Source organism: Thalassophryne amazonica, chromosome 14 (assembly GCF_902500255.1).
Source record: "Thalassophryne amazonica chromosome 14, fThaAma1.1, whole genome shotgun sequence".
Classification (NCBI taxonomy): Eukaryota; Metazoa; Chordata; class Actinopteri; order Batrachoidiformes; family Batrachoididae; genus Thalassophryne; species Thalassophryne amazonica.
Window position 1 is genome coordinate 53,331,126 of NC_047116.1, and position 15,669 is coordinate 53,346,794.

At 39.8% G+C, this 15,669-nt stretch overlaps 1 protein-coding gene across 2 annotated transcripts; it reads left to right on the forward strand.

The window, feature by feature from the left end:
- Nucleotides 1-24: 24 nt before the first annotated feature.
- On the forward strand, nt 25-15,457 carry parp9 (poly(ADP-ribose) polymerase family member 9). 2 transcript variants are annotated; one of them, XM_034187287.1, is made up of 8 exons: nt 25-159; nt 4,346-5,221; nt 7,667-7,882; nt 10,647-10,862; nt 11,086-11,146; nt 12,257-12,738; nt 13,051-13,210; nt 14,461-15,457. In XM_034187287.1, exons 2-8 carry the CDS (start codon nt 4,361-4,363, stop codon nt 14,733-14,735), a joined length of 2,271 nt encoding a protein of 756 aa, XP_034043178.1. In that variant the 5' UTR covers nt 25-159; nt 4,346-4,360; the 3' UTR covers nt 14,736-15,457. The 2 variants fall into 2 exon arrangements, with proteins under 2 accessions (XP_034043178.1, XP_034043179.1); XM_034187288.1 differs by having other exon boundaries at nt 12,260-12,738.
- The last annotated feature ends 212 nt before the right edge of the window (nt 15,458-15,669 follow it).

A 15,669-nucleotide genomic window follows, 5' to 3' on the forward strand; every position in this document is an offset into this window, starting at 1 on the left:
CTCAAGAAAATGCACTGATCTCTATGACAAATGCTCAACAATCCTCTCTCTGGGAGGGGGAGCAAAAAGAATCATAAAACCTGCTCGAAACGTATCGACCAGCCCCAAAGAGATAAAACTTGACACACTTTCACCGGCTCGGTACTTTCCAGTGGAACGGTGAGTGCTCCATTTTCTTTAAAACCAAAAACACATTTTTTTTTTAACTATGTGCCTTCAGAAAAGGAATGCCCTAATCTAAATTGCACGCTTTAAGGCTTATTGTTAACTTCGTTCTCAATAAATGTTTCCTCTGTCGTCGGTGGGATGTTTGTGACTGTCTGAACCGATGGGCCCTACTAAAATACGAAAGGGGCGAAATGGGGACTGATAATCACGAAATGGGGTAAAATGCAACGAAATGGAGCAGAGTGAACCAATAATTACTTTTATTCAATTGTTTAGCTTTTGTTTTCTTATGAGATGCGCTCAGTACATGTAAGGAGGGGCAGGTGCGCCATCTGGCGTTTGAGAGGTGAAACGTCAGTCAGTGCGTCAGTCTGCTCCATTTCGTTAAGTTTAACCCCATTTCGTTATCAGTCCCCATTTCGCTAAATATATATATATATATATATATAAGTACTTAATTGAATCATATTCGGAGTCAGTCTGCTCCATTTCGCTATGTTTAACCCCCGTTTTGTTATCAGTCCCCATTTAGCTCAATTTCGCTTAAATCTAAGGCAGTGGATATTTTGCCGGACCTGGCAAATTTGCAGCTAGCGATGCACACTCTCACGAGCGCCACGAGCTTAGCTTATGGCAAGTAGAGGTGGGCTGATCGATCCTAATATCGATACCAATGCTGGTATTAATATTGAACGATCCTCGTGTAAAAAGATCTATACTCAAGCTTTTTTTTCTCTCCTGCACGCACTGACTGCTGTGCACGCAGATTCATCAAAGTCTACGCTCTGTAAGAGCAGCGCTGCACTGTGTCACACGACACGAGCAGCGCACCCTCCCCCCTCTGGTCTTTTCTTGTTGCGCCGTCACATGGCTCAGCGACCAGCCAACAGCCATGCAGGTAGGCTCAGCCTGGCCCTCCCACTCAGCGCTCTCCTCGAGTCTGCCCGCTACCTCAGGAGATTTTGTTTTAAGTTCTGTTGAGTGATATTTTTTTCAACAAAAATGTTGATTGTGATAAAGTATTTTGTTGTCACATACAATGTTTGGCGAAATTGTATCCTAGGTGTTTTGAATCCTTTGGATCTATGAAGCTTAAATATGGAAAAAGTATCAGTATCGATATCGCCAATACTGGGCCTGTATTTACTTGGTATCAGATCAATACCAAAATTCCTGGTATCGCCAACCTCTAATGGCAAGCTAAAAGTGGATGCTCTCATTTTGGCTGAACTTCTAGCCAGTTTCTGGGTGTTAGTACGTGCCCGCGGCCGATGTGCTTGATGAATTCCTGCGCAAAAAGTAGTTCCCAGATAATTGTGATAATTCCTGTGAGATAATGAGTATATCTCATCTAAATTAATTCTAAACTTTACCAGTAATAAAATTACAAAGATAACTGAAGAGTAGCCGTAATAAATATTTAAGAAACTTAAAGTTTATGAGCAACTTTGCCTGTTATCGCACAAGCACACTGTAAACATTGACACAATAGAGTTTCAGAAAGATACGATTGGAATGTTTTGATTACCATTTCCACTTGGTGATGAAAGAGTTGGGTGTTGAAGTCAGAAAAAGAACCTGCACTGAAAGATCTATCTGGGAAGAGACACATTCTGTGTGTTGTTGCTCCAACGAGAGAGGCACGCTGAGCAGGGTGGCAAAGGTAGTCCGACGAGCTCAACCTGTGGGCACGTGCTATCCGACAATTCCACAATAGCAGAGGTGTCGGTCCAATGACAGCGGCACTCTGAGCAGGGTGCTAGCGATGTTTTGCCGGATCTCCTATCTGATTGGCTAATTCAAATGACGTCATCGGTACCAGAACCTGTGATGAAATCAGCTCTGGCAAAGTTGAACTGGATGATATTTCGCCGTACGCGGCTTGCGCTGTTTTGCCGGCCGTCTAAATTTATTCACGACGGAATGGTCACAGTCAGGCGGGAACTTAAAGGCGATCGGAGTTTAAGATCTCCTTATTTCACATTCATGATAGTAGCTCGATATTGGTGATTTTCATTATTGAAAATTGGCATATTTTACCATTCACTATTTTCAGGGGTGGACTGATGGAAAGTTTTGATATATTGATTTTACCGATTAATTCGATTTTTTTGTTGTGAACGATTGCTACGGCCCCAGGACCTTCCGTAGCTCCCCCTTGCCGTCCCGTTTCCTTCACACAACAACACCATGGCTACCGCTAACGAAGAGCGAGTTTGGTCAGTGGTTTGGGATTGCTGTGACAGACGTGGAACAAATGACTCCATGCTGTAAAGTTTGTATAAAACCCATTGCAACAAAACGCAGCCGCACAACAAACTTATTCTAGCATCTAAAACAGGCATTCAGCTGCGTGGGAGAAATGCCACACTTTACGTACTTCTGCTGGAGGTTTCTTCCTGTTAAAAGGGAGTTTTTCCTTCCCACTGTCGCCAAGTGCTTGCTCACAGGGGTTGTTTTGACCATTGGGGTTTTTCTGTAATTATTGTATGGCTTTTGCCTTACAATATAAAGCGCCTTGGGGCAACTGTTTGTCGTGATTTGGTGCTATATAAATAAATACAAATAAATAAATAAATAAAAAGATTGCTACAACAAACTCCCACTAAAAAGCAGCTTACTGTGGTGGAATCATTTACCCAAGTGTATTTTTTTTTTAAACAAAAGAACAGTTTGAGCTTCAATTCCAGAGGTAAGTAGGGGTTACTTATGTTAAGTTTTTGATGAAAATAAAAGCAAAATGTGTTTTGAGTTATCGCTGTCATTTGTACTAAATGTTTTCATTACAAAAAGTTGGAAAAAATCAGAAAAAAATCCAAAGTCAAATTTTTTCTGAAAAAATTTGAGATTTTATTTTTAGGCCATATCACCCAGCTCTACTTCAACGTGCTCTTAACTTATACAATACTTGCCATAACTTATTAGACGTATGCCAGCGTTTTTAATATGATTGGCATACGCTGTCTAAATCGTCAACGTGTGACAGCGGTATAAGCTATAGTTTGGACTATCTGTGACTGAATTGTATGGAATTACGGGATAAAAACGGCAAGAATGGTGACAAAGGTCAGTGTCATTTTGTACAGGGGTCAAAAGTTAAAGTTGCTCCAATTTTGGTAAAAAGTGGTGCAACTTACTGGTTGAGCTAATAGGATTAATAAATGGAATAGTTCTGACTGTGTTGCGTACTTGGTTTGCACAATAAAGGTTAACCAATGTCGGCATCCATTGGATTCTATGACATTTGACATGCTACCCTGTAACATGATAACTAAGCATAATACATGATGCAAACTATTCCTTTTTAAAACCATTTTCACCCAACTAATAATTTGCATCACTTTTTACCAAAATTGGAGCAACTTTAACTTTTGACCCCTGTACAAAATGAAACTGACCTTTGTCACCATTCTTGCTGTTTTTATCAGGTAACTCCATAGAATTCAGACACAGATAGTCCAAACTATACCTTTTGGAATCTTTATGATCAGGCAAATAATGTGGAATATTTTTCAATATGATTGGAGAATCTTTTAATTTTGACCTCTGTGTAATTCTTCAGTTGACCCCTACCTGACCACCGATTGAAAATTCAAGTGTCCAATCATTTTTTTTTTACAAAAGAGGATTGTCTGAGGAGTATTTCTGCCGAATTTGATGCTTTTATTACCATTTGCAGGATTTCCCTCTAAATATTCTCTTATCCACTGCATTAAAAGCATCACAGCGCTCCATTTATTCACACCAACACTCACCACAGACATTCTTCATCTCTTCAGCATTCTGCTTGCAACGAAAATAAATACCATTCAGGATCCACCAAAAAAAAAAAAAAAACCTAAATAATTACAGTGTGTGGACTCTGTGGAGAGGTCGATGTCTACCATGCTCCACCTACCAAACAAAAGGGCACTTCTGACCGTGGAAACACAGGCCAAGCCATGCTTAACTGTTCCAAACCGTACTATACTGACCCGGATCACTCGGTGGAAATGAGGCTATAGACACTTTAGGATTAAAATTACAACGTATTTTCCGTGTTGGCAGGTGTGTATCAGAGACCATCAGGAAAAAAATTAACTCAAGTTGATGAATAATGCATTTTGTACAGTTGTGCTAAAAAGGAAACCCTCTATTCACTGCTTGTGTTTCTGACAAATTTTGTTTCTCCTCACAGACGTGTTTGTAAACAATGAGCAACAAATATGAAATCGGCCTCCATGGTGCCTCACTTAACATTGTGAGACAGTGTGGACCTGTTCTGAAAGATGTACTTCAATACAAATTTGGCTGTGAGGTCCAAATAGATGGTGTGGATTTTGAAAGTGATCTGAGCGCTGGACAGCGGAAGAGGCCAACTGGCTCAGAGAAAAGGTTCTCTGTGCTGTTGCCTTCGGGCGTGAAGGTGTCTGTCTATAAGGCTGACCTCACCTGTTTCCAAGGGGATGCTGTTGTGAATGCTGCTAATGAACGTCTTAACCATTGTGGTGGGCTCGCTCAAGCTCTGTCTAAGGCTGGTGGTCCTCAAATCCAAACCGAAAGCGACGATTACATCAAGAAGTATGGTTCATTAAGAACAGGAGAGGCAGTTGTCACTGGTGCTGGGTCACTGCCCTGCCAGTGTATAATTCATACTGTCGGCCCACAACTGTTTTCGATGTATGACCTACCAAAATCTAAGCCACTGCTGGAGAAGGCCATTACAAGTGTTCTCGACAAAGTTGGAGAACTTCATCTGAAGAATGTTGCCATTCCTGCTGTGAGCTCTGGGATCTTCAAATACCCTTTGTCAGAGTGTGCAAACACCATTGTGAGAACTGTGAAACAGTACTATGGAAATCCATATCTCAGATTTTGCCCTGAAGAGATACTCCTCATGAACCATGATGAGCCTACTGTTAAAGAAATGGAGAGAGCCTGTCATGACATATTAGTTCAAAAGAAGGCAGAACCAAGACAAAGTCAGTGGGATTCCAAAGGACAGCCAGTTCATACAGTCCAACTAGGGATTGTACACCTGATACTGAGGAAGGGTAAAATTGAAGAACAGAAGGTAAAAATGTGTTTATTAACTTGTATACCTAAATACTTACACTTACTGCCTGCATAAATTTTTTTCTCATGGTGACATAACTACTGTACACATACAATTTCTTGAATTTTGAAAACCACCTCTGCTTACGTTTCATGCAAAATTGGTATGATATGATTTACTGTCAATTTAGTGTGAAATCGCGTGCGTCGGTTGCTGCTTGCTTGCATCGACCCCCCCCCCATCGCAACAAATCTATTTCAAAATGGAGACCTGCGAGAACAGCAGCAAGCAGTTGGAAGACATTTTTGACGCACCTGAAACATTTAAATCACCCGTTTGGAGATATTTTGGCTTGCTTTTTTTTTTTTTTTATATATAAAGATGGGAAACTTCGCAGCTCATTTGGAAAGAATCCCGTGGCCGCCGATGCATACAGTGCATCCAGAAAGTATTTACAGCTTTTTCCATGTTTTGTTGTTACAGCTTTATTCCAAAATGGAGTAAATTCATTTTTCTAGTTTATTCACAACACTGCATAATGACAACATGACAACATGGAAAAAGTGGTTTTTTTTTTTTTTACTTTTACAGAGATTTCTGATGTCCGCCAATCCAGATCCAGATCACCTACAAAATTCAGTGGTCTTCCATGCCCTAATATGTATCCGTCGTGCAAATTTGGTGAGAATCCGTGAAGTAATTTTGATGTAATCTTTAAAATCCTATAAAGTAAAATCCTGAGCCAGAAAACTCCATTAAATTTTGGAGGTAATCCGGATCCAGATTCTGGATCAAGCTTCACTTTTTATAGGCTTTGATGGTCTGCTGTTGTAACCAGACAACACCTCTGAAGTGATTTACAAAACATCTTAAGGAAATGCTGTCGCGCACGTCCCGGGAACACCCTTCAACCGACAGACCCAACTGCTTGTCACTGTCATTTGTAGATAATGTGTAGTAATTGTAAGTGATGAAAATCATCTTTTGTGAAACTGTGATCAAGGTGCTTGTTTGGGAGCACAGCAGAGAGACGACAGATAAATAAATCACTTATTCGCTGTTTTGCAGTTGTGAATCTCATGCCGTCTCATGATCTGACTTGCGCGAGAGGTCGGTTTCAGCAGAGTTCCGCTTTAGGGCACAGTGTAAACACACCCTGTGAAGTACGGACAACAAGACAATATCGAGACACAGAACTCCATCACAGATGCTACACCCCCTCTAGATAACCCTCTCAACGTTAGAGAACGGGTCATCATCCTAGTCACCAGTGAGCTTGCTGGATCAACGCCATCCACCTCTTCGCTAGCCATTGTTTACATGGCTTTGAAATGCCGGAACTCTGCTAGCACAGCGGTGCGTTCTGGGAAGCGCAAGGGGATTATGGGAAATGTTGAAGTACCAAATAATTTTAGTAACCTTTAAGGGGCTTTAACAAGCTCACCACACTTATAAAACTAAATGAACAGAACACCTGGACAGTTGTGTTCCTGTGACATCACTTTTATTATGATTAAAATCTTTCCTTATGAAATTTGACCAGTGAAAGTAGCAGACCCGTTTTTTTTTTTTTTTGTTTTTTTTTTAAACGGAATTTGAGCTGTTGAGTTATGTAGGCTAAGAGGCTCAAAAGAGGTTATAGTGTATAGTTTATCCACTCAATGTTGGGGTCTTTTATGTTTCAGTGCTCTTTCTTTTGTTAGTGGTTACTTTTTATTCTCTAAGGTGTACGAGGGCTGTCAATAAAGTATAGGTCCTTTTTTATTTTTTTCAAAAACTATATGGATTTCATTCATATGTTTTTACGTCAGACATGCTTGAACCCTCGTGCGCATGCGTGAGTTTTTCCACGCCTGTCGGTGACGTCATTCGCCTGTGAGCACTCCTTGTGGGAGGAGTCGTCCAGCCCCTTGTCGGAATTCCTTTGTCTGAGAAGTTGCTGAGAGACTGGCGCTTTGTTTGATCAAACTTTTTTTCTAAACCTGTGAGGCACATCGAAGTGGACACGGTTCGAAAAATTAAGCTGGTTTTCAGTGAAAATTTTAACGGCTGATGAGAGATTTTGAGGTGATACTGTCGCTTTAAGGACTTCCCACGGTGCGAGACGTCGCGCAGCGCTCTCAGGCGCCGTCGTCAGCCTGTTTCAAGCTGAAAACCTCCACATTTCAGGCTCTTGATCCAGGACGTCGTGAGAGAACAGAGAAGTTTCAGAAGAAGTCGGTTTCAGCATTTTATCCGGATATTCCACTGTTAAAGGAGATTTTTTTAATGAAAGACCAAACCTTCTTCAGGTACTTGTTTCAAAACATGTAAACTTAAGTGTCTCCATAGTAATCAAAGCTAGTATGTCTCACGTGTTGAGGTGAACACATAGATGAATCCTAGTGAATCTCTGCAGGATAAATCTCCTTGTGTTTTGGAAAGCTTTTGTTCTTATTTATATATATTTCTCCCTTTTCTCAGACTGACGTCATAGTGAACACTGCATCACCAGAACAAAGTCCGACCAGTGGATCGATCTCCAGGGCATTATTCCAACGAGCTGGTTATCGGATGCAAACTGAATTAAGGAATTCTCCTTCAAATAATAATGTTGTCGTCACAAAACCATACAAGCTGGACTGCAAACAGGTGTTTCACACGCACTGCAGCCACAAGTCAAGTAAAGATGCAGATAAGGTACAGTATGAGTTTACACTTGAGTGTTTCAGTAAGGAAAATTGTGCATTATGGGCATGAGTCCATAGCCTTATGCATTCAAATCTAAGTAATATACTGCAAATTTTAATTGTGAAGGGCCTGTCACACCGCACACGTAGATATGTCACACATTACTCTAAACCCCATTATTTTCAATAAGAAGTTTCATGCAGAGGGGTGTTGTCAAGCAAAATGAAAGTTTTTGTGACGCCCAGCATGTGCACAAAAGTGCCCCACATGACCCCTTCAAAAAAAATTGAAAGAATTCACACTTGTTCCCCTACCAGAGAAATGGAATTACCCCAAATTTAAAAGATGTAGCTATAATACTATAGAAGATAGAGCCATTTCAAAATCGCATCATATTTTTTATATTTAAAAGAAACGGTTTTCAGCATGCTAAATGCAGTGCAACACAAATGAAACAAATAATCCATGTCACATGACATACAAAGCACCAATCAAATGACAAGGATTCACTCAGCCGTTATATAAAATGTAATATTAAGCACACAGCAGAGAGGCAGGCAGACAGTCATCACCAGCCTTCTACTTATGCACTGCTGAGGGCATCTTATGGATCCTTTTAGCAAAAATTCTAACTCAAATACCATGTATTCACCCACTCTGTGTTTTAATAACCCAAACAATTCACATTTCTGTGCTTAATGAACAGTATCTAAATTACTTTTTACCATAATACATGTGATTTCATGAAAAAAGCATACAATGAAAGAAATATTAAAAATAGAAATATTCCTTTCCCAAAGCTGAAACATTGTGTATATATAATCTTGACACCAATACAAATACATAGTTAAAATTTCAAAAAAAAAATTCTAATTTATTGGACACCTGGTGATTTTTGTGTTCAATTAGAGGGTATTTTTTGTGGAAAATGGAAATCGAGTAATATCAATGTTTGCCTCACAATCACAACTGAAATATGAAATTGAAACATTCTAATGTTGCAGCTTGACCATGAAAGTGTATAACAAAAATGAAAAATTTGTGTATTCACCCATTTTTACACAGTGCACACTCAAAGTGAGATGTCGTTTTGAAAAAATTGCATTTTCGGCACTTTTGAAAGCTAATGGATCAAAACTGAAGCTAGCTACCATTGTTTTTATGCCAGATAGGGCCTTTCTAGTGTGATTTTACCAAGGATTGCAAGTTTCAGATGTGTATCTTGAATATTCTAGGATAAATAGCGTGACAAAGATGGCCAAAACCCAATTTTTTAAAAATATAAATAAGATGCAATTTTGAAATTTACCCAGCACTAAAATGGTCCTAGCTAGAACCCTGATGTAGACTATAAACTATTTACTTCTATCATAGCCAAACAGATTTATGCTCAGTGACCAGACAGGTTTTATTTGGCAACACTAACCATAAGACAGTGTAAGGAGGACATTACATATCATAGACCATATCCAGAAAAATTAAAGCAGTAGTGATGAGTATAGACGCTGGGAAGGCATTTGATGTGATAAATTGGGACTTTCTCAATAGATTTATATAGATTTGGCCTACATGACACTGTTATTAAAGTTATACAAATAGACCCACCGCTAGAGTTAAAATTAAAAGACACCTATCAAATTCATTTGCCTGACAAAGAGTTATATGACAAGGGTGTGTACTGTCACTGTTGCTTTTTGCATTATTTGTGGAACCCTTAGCGCGATATGTAAATCAAAACAAAGAAATAAAAGGTATTAATATTCACGGTACTCAGCATGTTTACATCTGTTACGCAGATGATATTTTAACATATATGGGTCAACTGACACAGTCTCTACCTGAAATGATATCACTTAAACAACAGTGCATCTGGAATGTATGCATTGCGCTGCACTTTTTCCACATTTTGTTGTTACAGGCTTATTCCAGAATGAAATTAATTTTTTCCCCTCAAAATTCTACACACAGTACCCCATAATGTCAATGTGAAAAACATTTTTTTTTTTACAAGTTTATTAAAAATAAAAAACTAAGAAATCACATGTACATAAGTATTCATGGCCTTTGCCATGAAGCTCAAAATTGAGCCAAGGTGTGTCCTGTTTCTACTGATCATCCTTGAGATGTTTCTACAGTTTAATTGAGGTCCACCTGGGGTAAATTCAGTTGATTGGACATGATTTGGAAAAATGTCATGTTTTATTTTCATATTAATCACGTACTTTAGACAAATTTGCAAACGCTTCATTGGACAAATTGGGTGTGTGTAATATGTCCAGATGTGGAGAATGTCGGCTCCATGAGGCAGTCTCCTTCGGCTGTGTCTCAGCAGTGCTGTGAACTCAATGGACTGTCGCTATAGAAACCTCCTCCTCCCTGCTGGATGACTTCCGTCATTAACTCCACCTGTTCTTCTGCTTGTTGCTCCTAATCTTCTGGTTTTGACTCGCAGACTGAGTACCTATGTGGAGTACTAGTGCTTTTTTTTCAGGAAGACATGAGTTTTCACAAACATGGTGACTTTCTGACTTGTGCAGCTGCCTGAACACAATAATGGTGGTGACATAGAACCTTCACCCCCTTATCACTTATGAAAACGACAAAAAATTCCATCTATGTGCACAGTGTGAAAAGCCCTTGAATGTCACATCTGAAATGTTTATCGAAACTGTAGCAAGGTTCAGCGTGTTGAACATTACTCTTGGTGGTGTTATAAGAAGAGATTTTGCATTGTGATACAATAATAAATCAGTTTTCTTCTACAATATTTCAGATTTTCCACAAGGCCGTAATGGAGTGCTTATGGATGGCAGCCTCAAAGCACTACAAATCAATCGCCTTCCCAGCCATCGGCACCGGAAATCTTGGGTTTTCTAAAGAAGAAGCTGCCAGAATCATGACTAAAGCAGTGATTGAGTTCTCCCAAAATTGCCAAATGAAGATGGAAGTTCACTTTGTCATATATCCTGCTGACACAGATACATTTAAGGTAGTCATTGAACTTCTGTGACTGTTTTCATGTATGTACAATATAGTATGTGGCTAAAATACCTGCATTGTAACAGACAAAAATGTGTACAGCTATGTTGTTTTGCTGATATTGGCTGACTGTACATAAAACAACAAAATAATTACTAATTGTTGACATCAGTCTCATTTGTCTGTCGGGATTTGTATTATACAAGAAAATATTAATGAGTGTCTTTTTGTAGGTATTTGCAGCTCAAATAGGAGCTTCCAGTGCCGAGGCATCTCATCCCAGCTCTTCACCTGGTAACAATAAGACATTAAAATGATGTGGATGTGAATGTCAATGATTGGACGTGCTGATGATGATGATTGTACATGCCAGTAACTGCTGGTAATCTTATTCCTATAAAATCCCTAGAGGATTGCCTTGCTTCAGTGAGAAGCTGGATGTCTAATAATTTCCTGCTTTTGAACTCTGATAAGACTGAAATGATGGTTCTTGGTCCAGCAAGACATCGGCATCAGTTTGACCAGCTAGCGCTTAGTTTAGGTTCGTGTGTTATACATCATACGGACAAAGTGAGGAACCTTGGGTAATTTTTGATCCTATGTTGTCCTTTGACCTCCACATTAAAGACATCATGAGGACTGCTTTCTTCATCTGAGAAATATAGCGAAGATCCGTCCTAATCCTGTCTATGGCTGATGCTGAGACCTTGATACATCCATTTGTTTCCTCTAGATTGGATTATTACAATGTTTTATTTTCTGGGTTGCTGCAGTCCAGAATCAGGGGTCTTCAATTGGTTCAAAATACTGCTGCCAGACTCTTGACACAAAGCAGATTGTTCACAGACTGGCATCGCCCTACTTGGCGGATCTACTTAAGCCCTACGTAGCTGCCCGGGCTCTGCGCTCATAGGACGCAGGATTGCTCTGTGACCTGACGGTGAATAAAACGTCTGTAGGACACAGAGCCTTTTCCTATCATGCCCCGTCCTGTGGAATGGTCTCCCTGTGTCAGTGAGGCAGTCATACTCGGGAGACTTTTAAGTTGCGTCTGAAGATGCATTTGTGTTCTGTTTTATTTGATTAATATATTGTTTACTATGCTTTTATTTTATTTCCCTTTAACTTTTTTATTATGTTTTTAACCTTTTTGATCATGCTACTTTTTTTGTATTTAATTTATTTTGTTTTTTATTGTTGTTGTTTTATGTGAAGTGCCTTGAGACAACGTTGTTGTGATTTGGCGCTTTATACGTTTAATAAATTGAATTGAATTGAATGTGGCTGGATTTTATGTACAGCAGCTGTCAAAGGTCTCATTTCCCCAGTCAGGAGCATCTCTCATATGTATGTGACACTGACTGGAAAAACTGCAGTTGAGTTTACTCTTTGTATTTTCTCCAGCAGGATTTGAGCACATCTGTGACGTCCCAAGCAGCAGCGACAGTGCGAGTCCACAGATCAGCCTGAGCAGCACATGCGAGGAAACTATACGTGAGGCAGAACGATGGCTCAGTGATCTTCTCTTCAACCCATCTAACTGCTACATCATGTCCAACAACTTCATCCAGCACTTTGGGGAGGAACGCTTCCATCAGTTGTCCCGTCCCACCAAGAGAGACGTTTCCATTGAGGAGTTTTTTAGGAATGGCTGTGGAGGCGTATGCATTAAAGGAGGCTCAGGTGAAGATGTTGCTGTGGTTGCGGTGCAGATTGAGGCCATGTTCTGTGAAGTACAGGATGAGTTTGTCGATGCCGAAGTCCGTGACATGCAGGCAAAGTGTCTCTCAAAAGTGTCTTTTGAGAGAGAGACTGTTGGCTGCAACAGTTCGGAGTTCAATGACAGAAGATATGCCTGGAGACATGAACATTTTCGCATTTTGAAGGTATTAGTGGATAAAAGAAGAATGTCTGTAAGCAAGTATTTTTTTTGCCTTATGAGAACTGCGGGAATTATTTTTGTCCAAGTGCTAAAAATGGAGAATTAAATGGGAGATACTGATTTATGATAACTGCACTATCCGTTCAAACGGCACTGAAAACACGACCTCCACATTCGGGGTAATTAAACTATGAAGTAGTTTAAATCTGAACTCTGACTCCAAAAACAGAACTTGTACTTTATTTATTTATTTATTTGTGCTTTTATGAATTGATGCAACTGCCCCGTTTCATTTATCATGAATGTTTTTGCTTAGGTGGAAAGAGTGGCTAACCCGACACTCGAGAAGACGTTTGACCTCAACAAAAAACGACTGAACTCCCGTGCGCCTCAAAAAATGTATCAACGCATTCCAGCACAATTCTGCAGACTGGTGTGCCATATTGGATTCCATGCGGAGTACGCACCACCTAACGGTACGATAATGACTGTATCTACACCTGGTACTTCATAGTCTAACAACTGATGTTTATGCTAACTGGAATTGTCCTTGTCTGCGTGGGTAATTTCCAGTCAGGACCCTGGGTGGAGTCTAGTTTGGTGGATCAGCAGATGCTTCTTGTCCTGAATTTTTTTGTTTTGTTTTGTTTTGGACAGTGTGCAGCTCTCTACATTGCAAATAATCCTCTGAGCAGACATTTAAAATCATCATACCCACATCAGATAAAATTTTGTATTTCTAACTACCAGCAAAGGCAAAGTGAACATGGTGTAGGTGCAGCAGCTCTGAGCTCTACTCCAGTGCTTTATTTTTGTTTGTTTTTTATGGCTGTAACTGAGACTTCAATCTCATACAGCCCTGCTGAACTCCTGAATATCAAATTTGCTTGCCATACCGATGTAATGGAGCACTTCCACCAGTCCCACAACGTTCCGTGGGACATCACTAGACCACCAGGCTCTCCCAGGATTCTTGTGAAAATGGGAAAGTGGTGCAGGCGGCGCAGGGAGAGGCCTACTAGCTAGGCTAAAGAAGCAGCCACACAGACCGGCTTTCCCGAGTATTTTCCAAACCAACACCAGAGCCGTCATTAAGAACACAGACGAGCTGGATCAGTTGCTAGCTGGGAATAATTGATGTTAAAGGGGGCAGTACGCTGTATTAAGAACAGGGGTATGTAAACTTTTGATCACGGTCATTTGGGTAGTTTCTGTTGTCATTATGGTTTAAAAAGAGTAAACAGTTGTTTGACAATAAATGGCTTCACCCAACCACTAACCATGAGTGGGGGAAAAAAGTTTTGTGTTTATATTCTCTGAAAAATGCCCCCTCCCCCCAAAAAAAATTCTCTTAGGGTATGTAAACTTTTGAGCACGACTGCATGTGTGCAGAACAGCAGCATGGAAATGAACAGCTTCTTAATCCACATTTTATCAAATTTTATATGGTGTATTTTTCAGAGAAGCATGCACATCCCCTGAATATTCCATCAAAGCCTCCTGGTGTTCTGAGTTCCTTACGGCACATCCACAGCAGCACACAAAACACACCGTGTGCTATTGTCCAAGAAACGAGGAGACGGTCATGTAGCACGTGGGACGTCTGCTTTATTTATTTATTTTTTTTAATGCATAGGTGGAAATCTGTCTGGGTGGCAGCAGTGACGGTCTAAAACACAAAGCTGTCTGATAAATACTTTTCTTGTGCACGTTGCTTTGTACACAGATCCAGCATATGGTGAAGGCATCTATTTTGCTGACAGCGTGAAAACAGCCATGGAATTGTGGCGTGAACCAGATGAGGAGTATCTGTACTTTGTGGAGGCTGACGTGCTGACAGGAAAGACGGTCCAGGGTAAACCAGGTCTCATTGTGCCACCTGCAGTGGGAGAGGATCCTTTCATACTGTACGACAGCGTCAGCGGAGGAATTGGTGTCGCCGTCATATTCAGTGGCTATCAAGCTCTGCCCAAGTACATAATCACCTGCAAGAGGTTTTGAGTGGAATTCATTGTGCTCATTTTCTACATGTCTATTAACGTTATGAGTGCAGAAAGGTTCTGGAGATAATTGAAACATAACGGTGCATTCTTACTGCAGCCTTCAAACTAATACACCAGAGACCGAGCTCCTTTCTGATTTTCTTGAACCTCAACATGGCTTGAGTGAATTGTGGAAACTGTTCACGCTTTGTGATTTTTGCATTTTGATTACATTTTTTTTTTTTTTTTTTTTACTTCAGTACAGTGTGTACTGGAATAACTGAAGTTAAGCATGTGCCCTCTGAAGCTGAAGTAAGACTTGTTTGGATAGTAGAATATGAGGTGACTATAGCTCAGTCAGTAGGACTGAAAGGTCTTTGAACCAAACACGTGGGTTAAAGATGCTGTGAAACATAATGGTGAGAATATAATGTTAAATACAGCAGGTGGAAAAACATTTGTTTTTCAGAAGGTGATGGGAAATTAGGTTAACACAAGTCAATAACATAAACAGGATTATTATTATAATACAGGATCATCTTTTCCTGCAGTTCTATGTATTTATCATTGTTTGTAGTTTAAATCTTACTTTTTCCTGGAATCCAACAACAGACTAATAGTCTCGCTTTAATGGAAATGACTTGCGTTTCATTTGACAAATGTACAGAAATGGAAAACAAAATGGAATAAACAAGACATGGTTGTAAAATAAACTAACAAAAAACAACTTGGTCTGAATCACTTGGGTGTTTATTATACCACAGTACTGTGCAACAATAACACATGAAAATTCATTAAAAAAAAATTCTGAAAAGCATCTGAATGTCATTTAGTGCCAAGAATTAAAGATGAAATGTGGAAGTAAATCGGCTGCCTGCAATGGCTATAACTATTACATATGCCAAGGTACATAGAGGCATCTCCAAAAATACATATGGATAAGTTCCAACATT

Excerpts from the sequence above, each read along its gene's own strand:
- parp9 (XM_034187287.1), top strand. The coding sequence starts at position 4,361 with ATGAGCAACAAATATGAAATCGGCCTCCATGGTGCCTCACTTAACATT. Across the intron at positions 5,222-7,666 it reads GTAAAATTGAAGAACAGAAG|ACTGACGTCATAGTGAACAC; the intron begins GTAAAAATGTGT and ends CCCTTTTCTCAG. Across the intron at positions 11,147-12,256 it reads TCATCCCAGCTCTTCACCTG|CAGGATTTGAGCACATCTGT; the intron begins GTAACAATAAGA and ends TATTTTCTCCAG.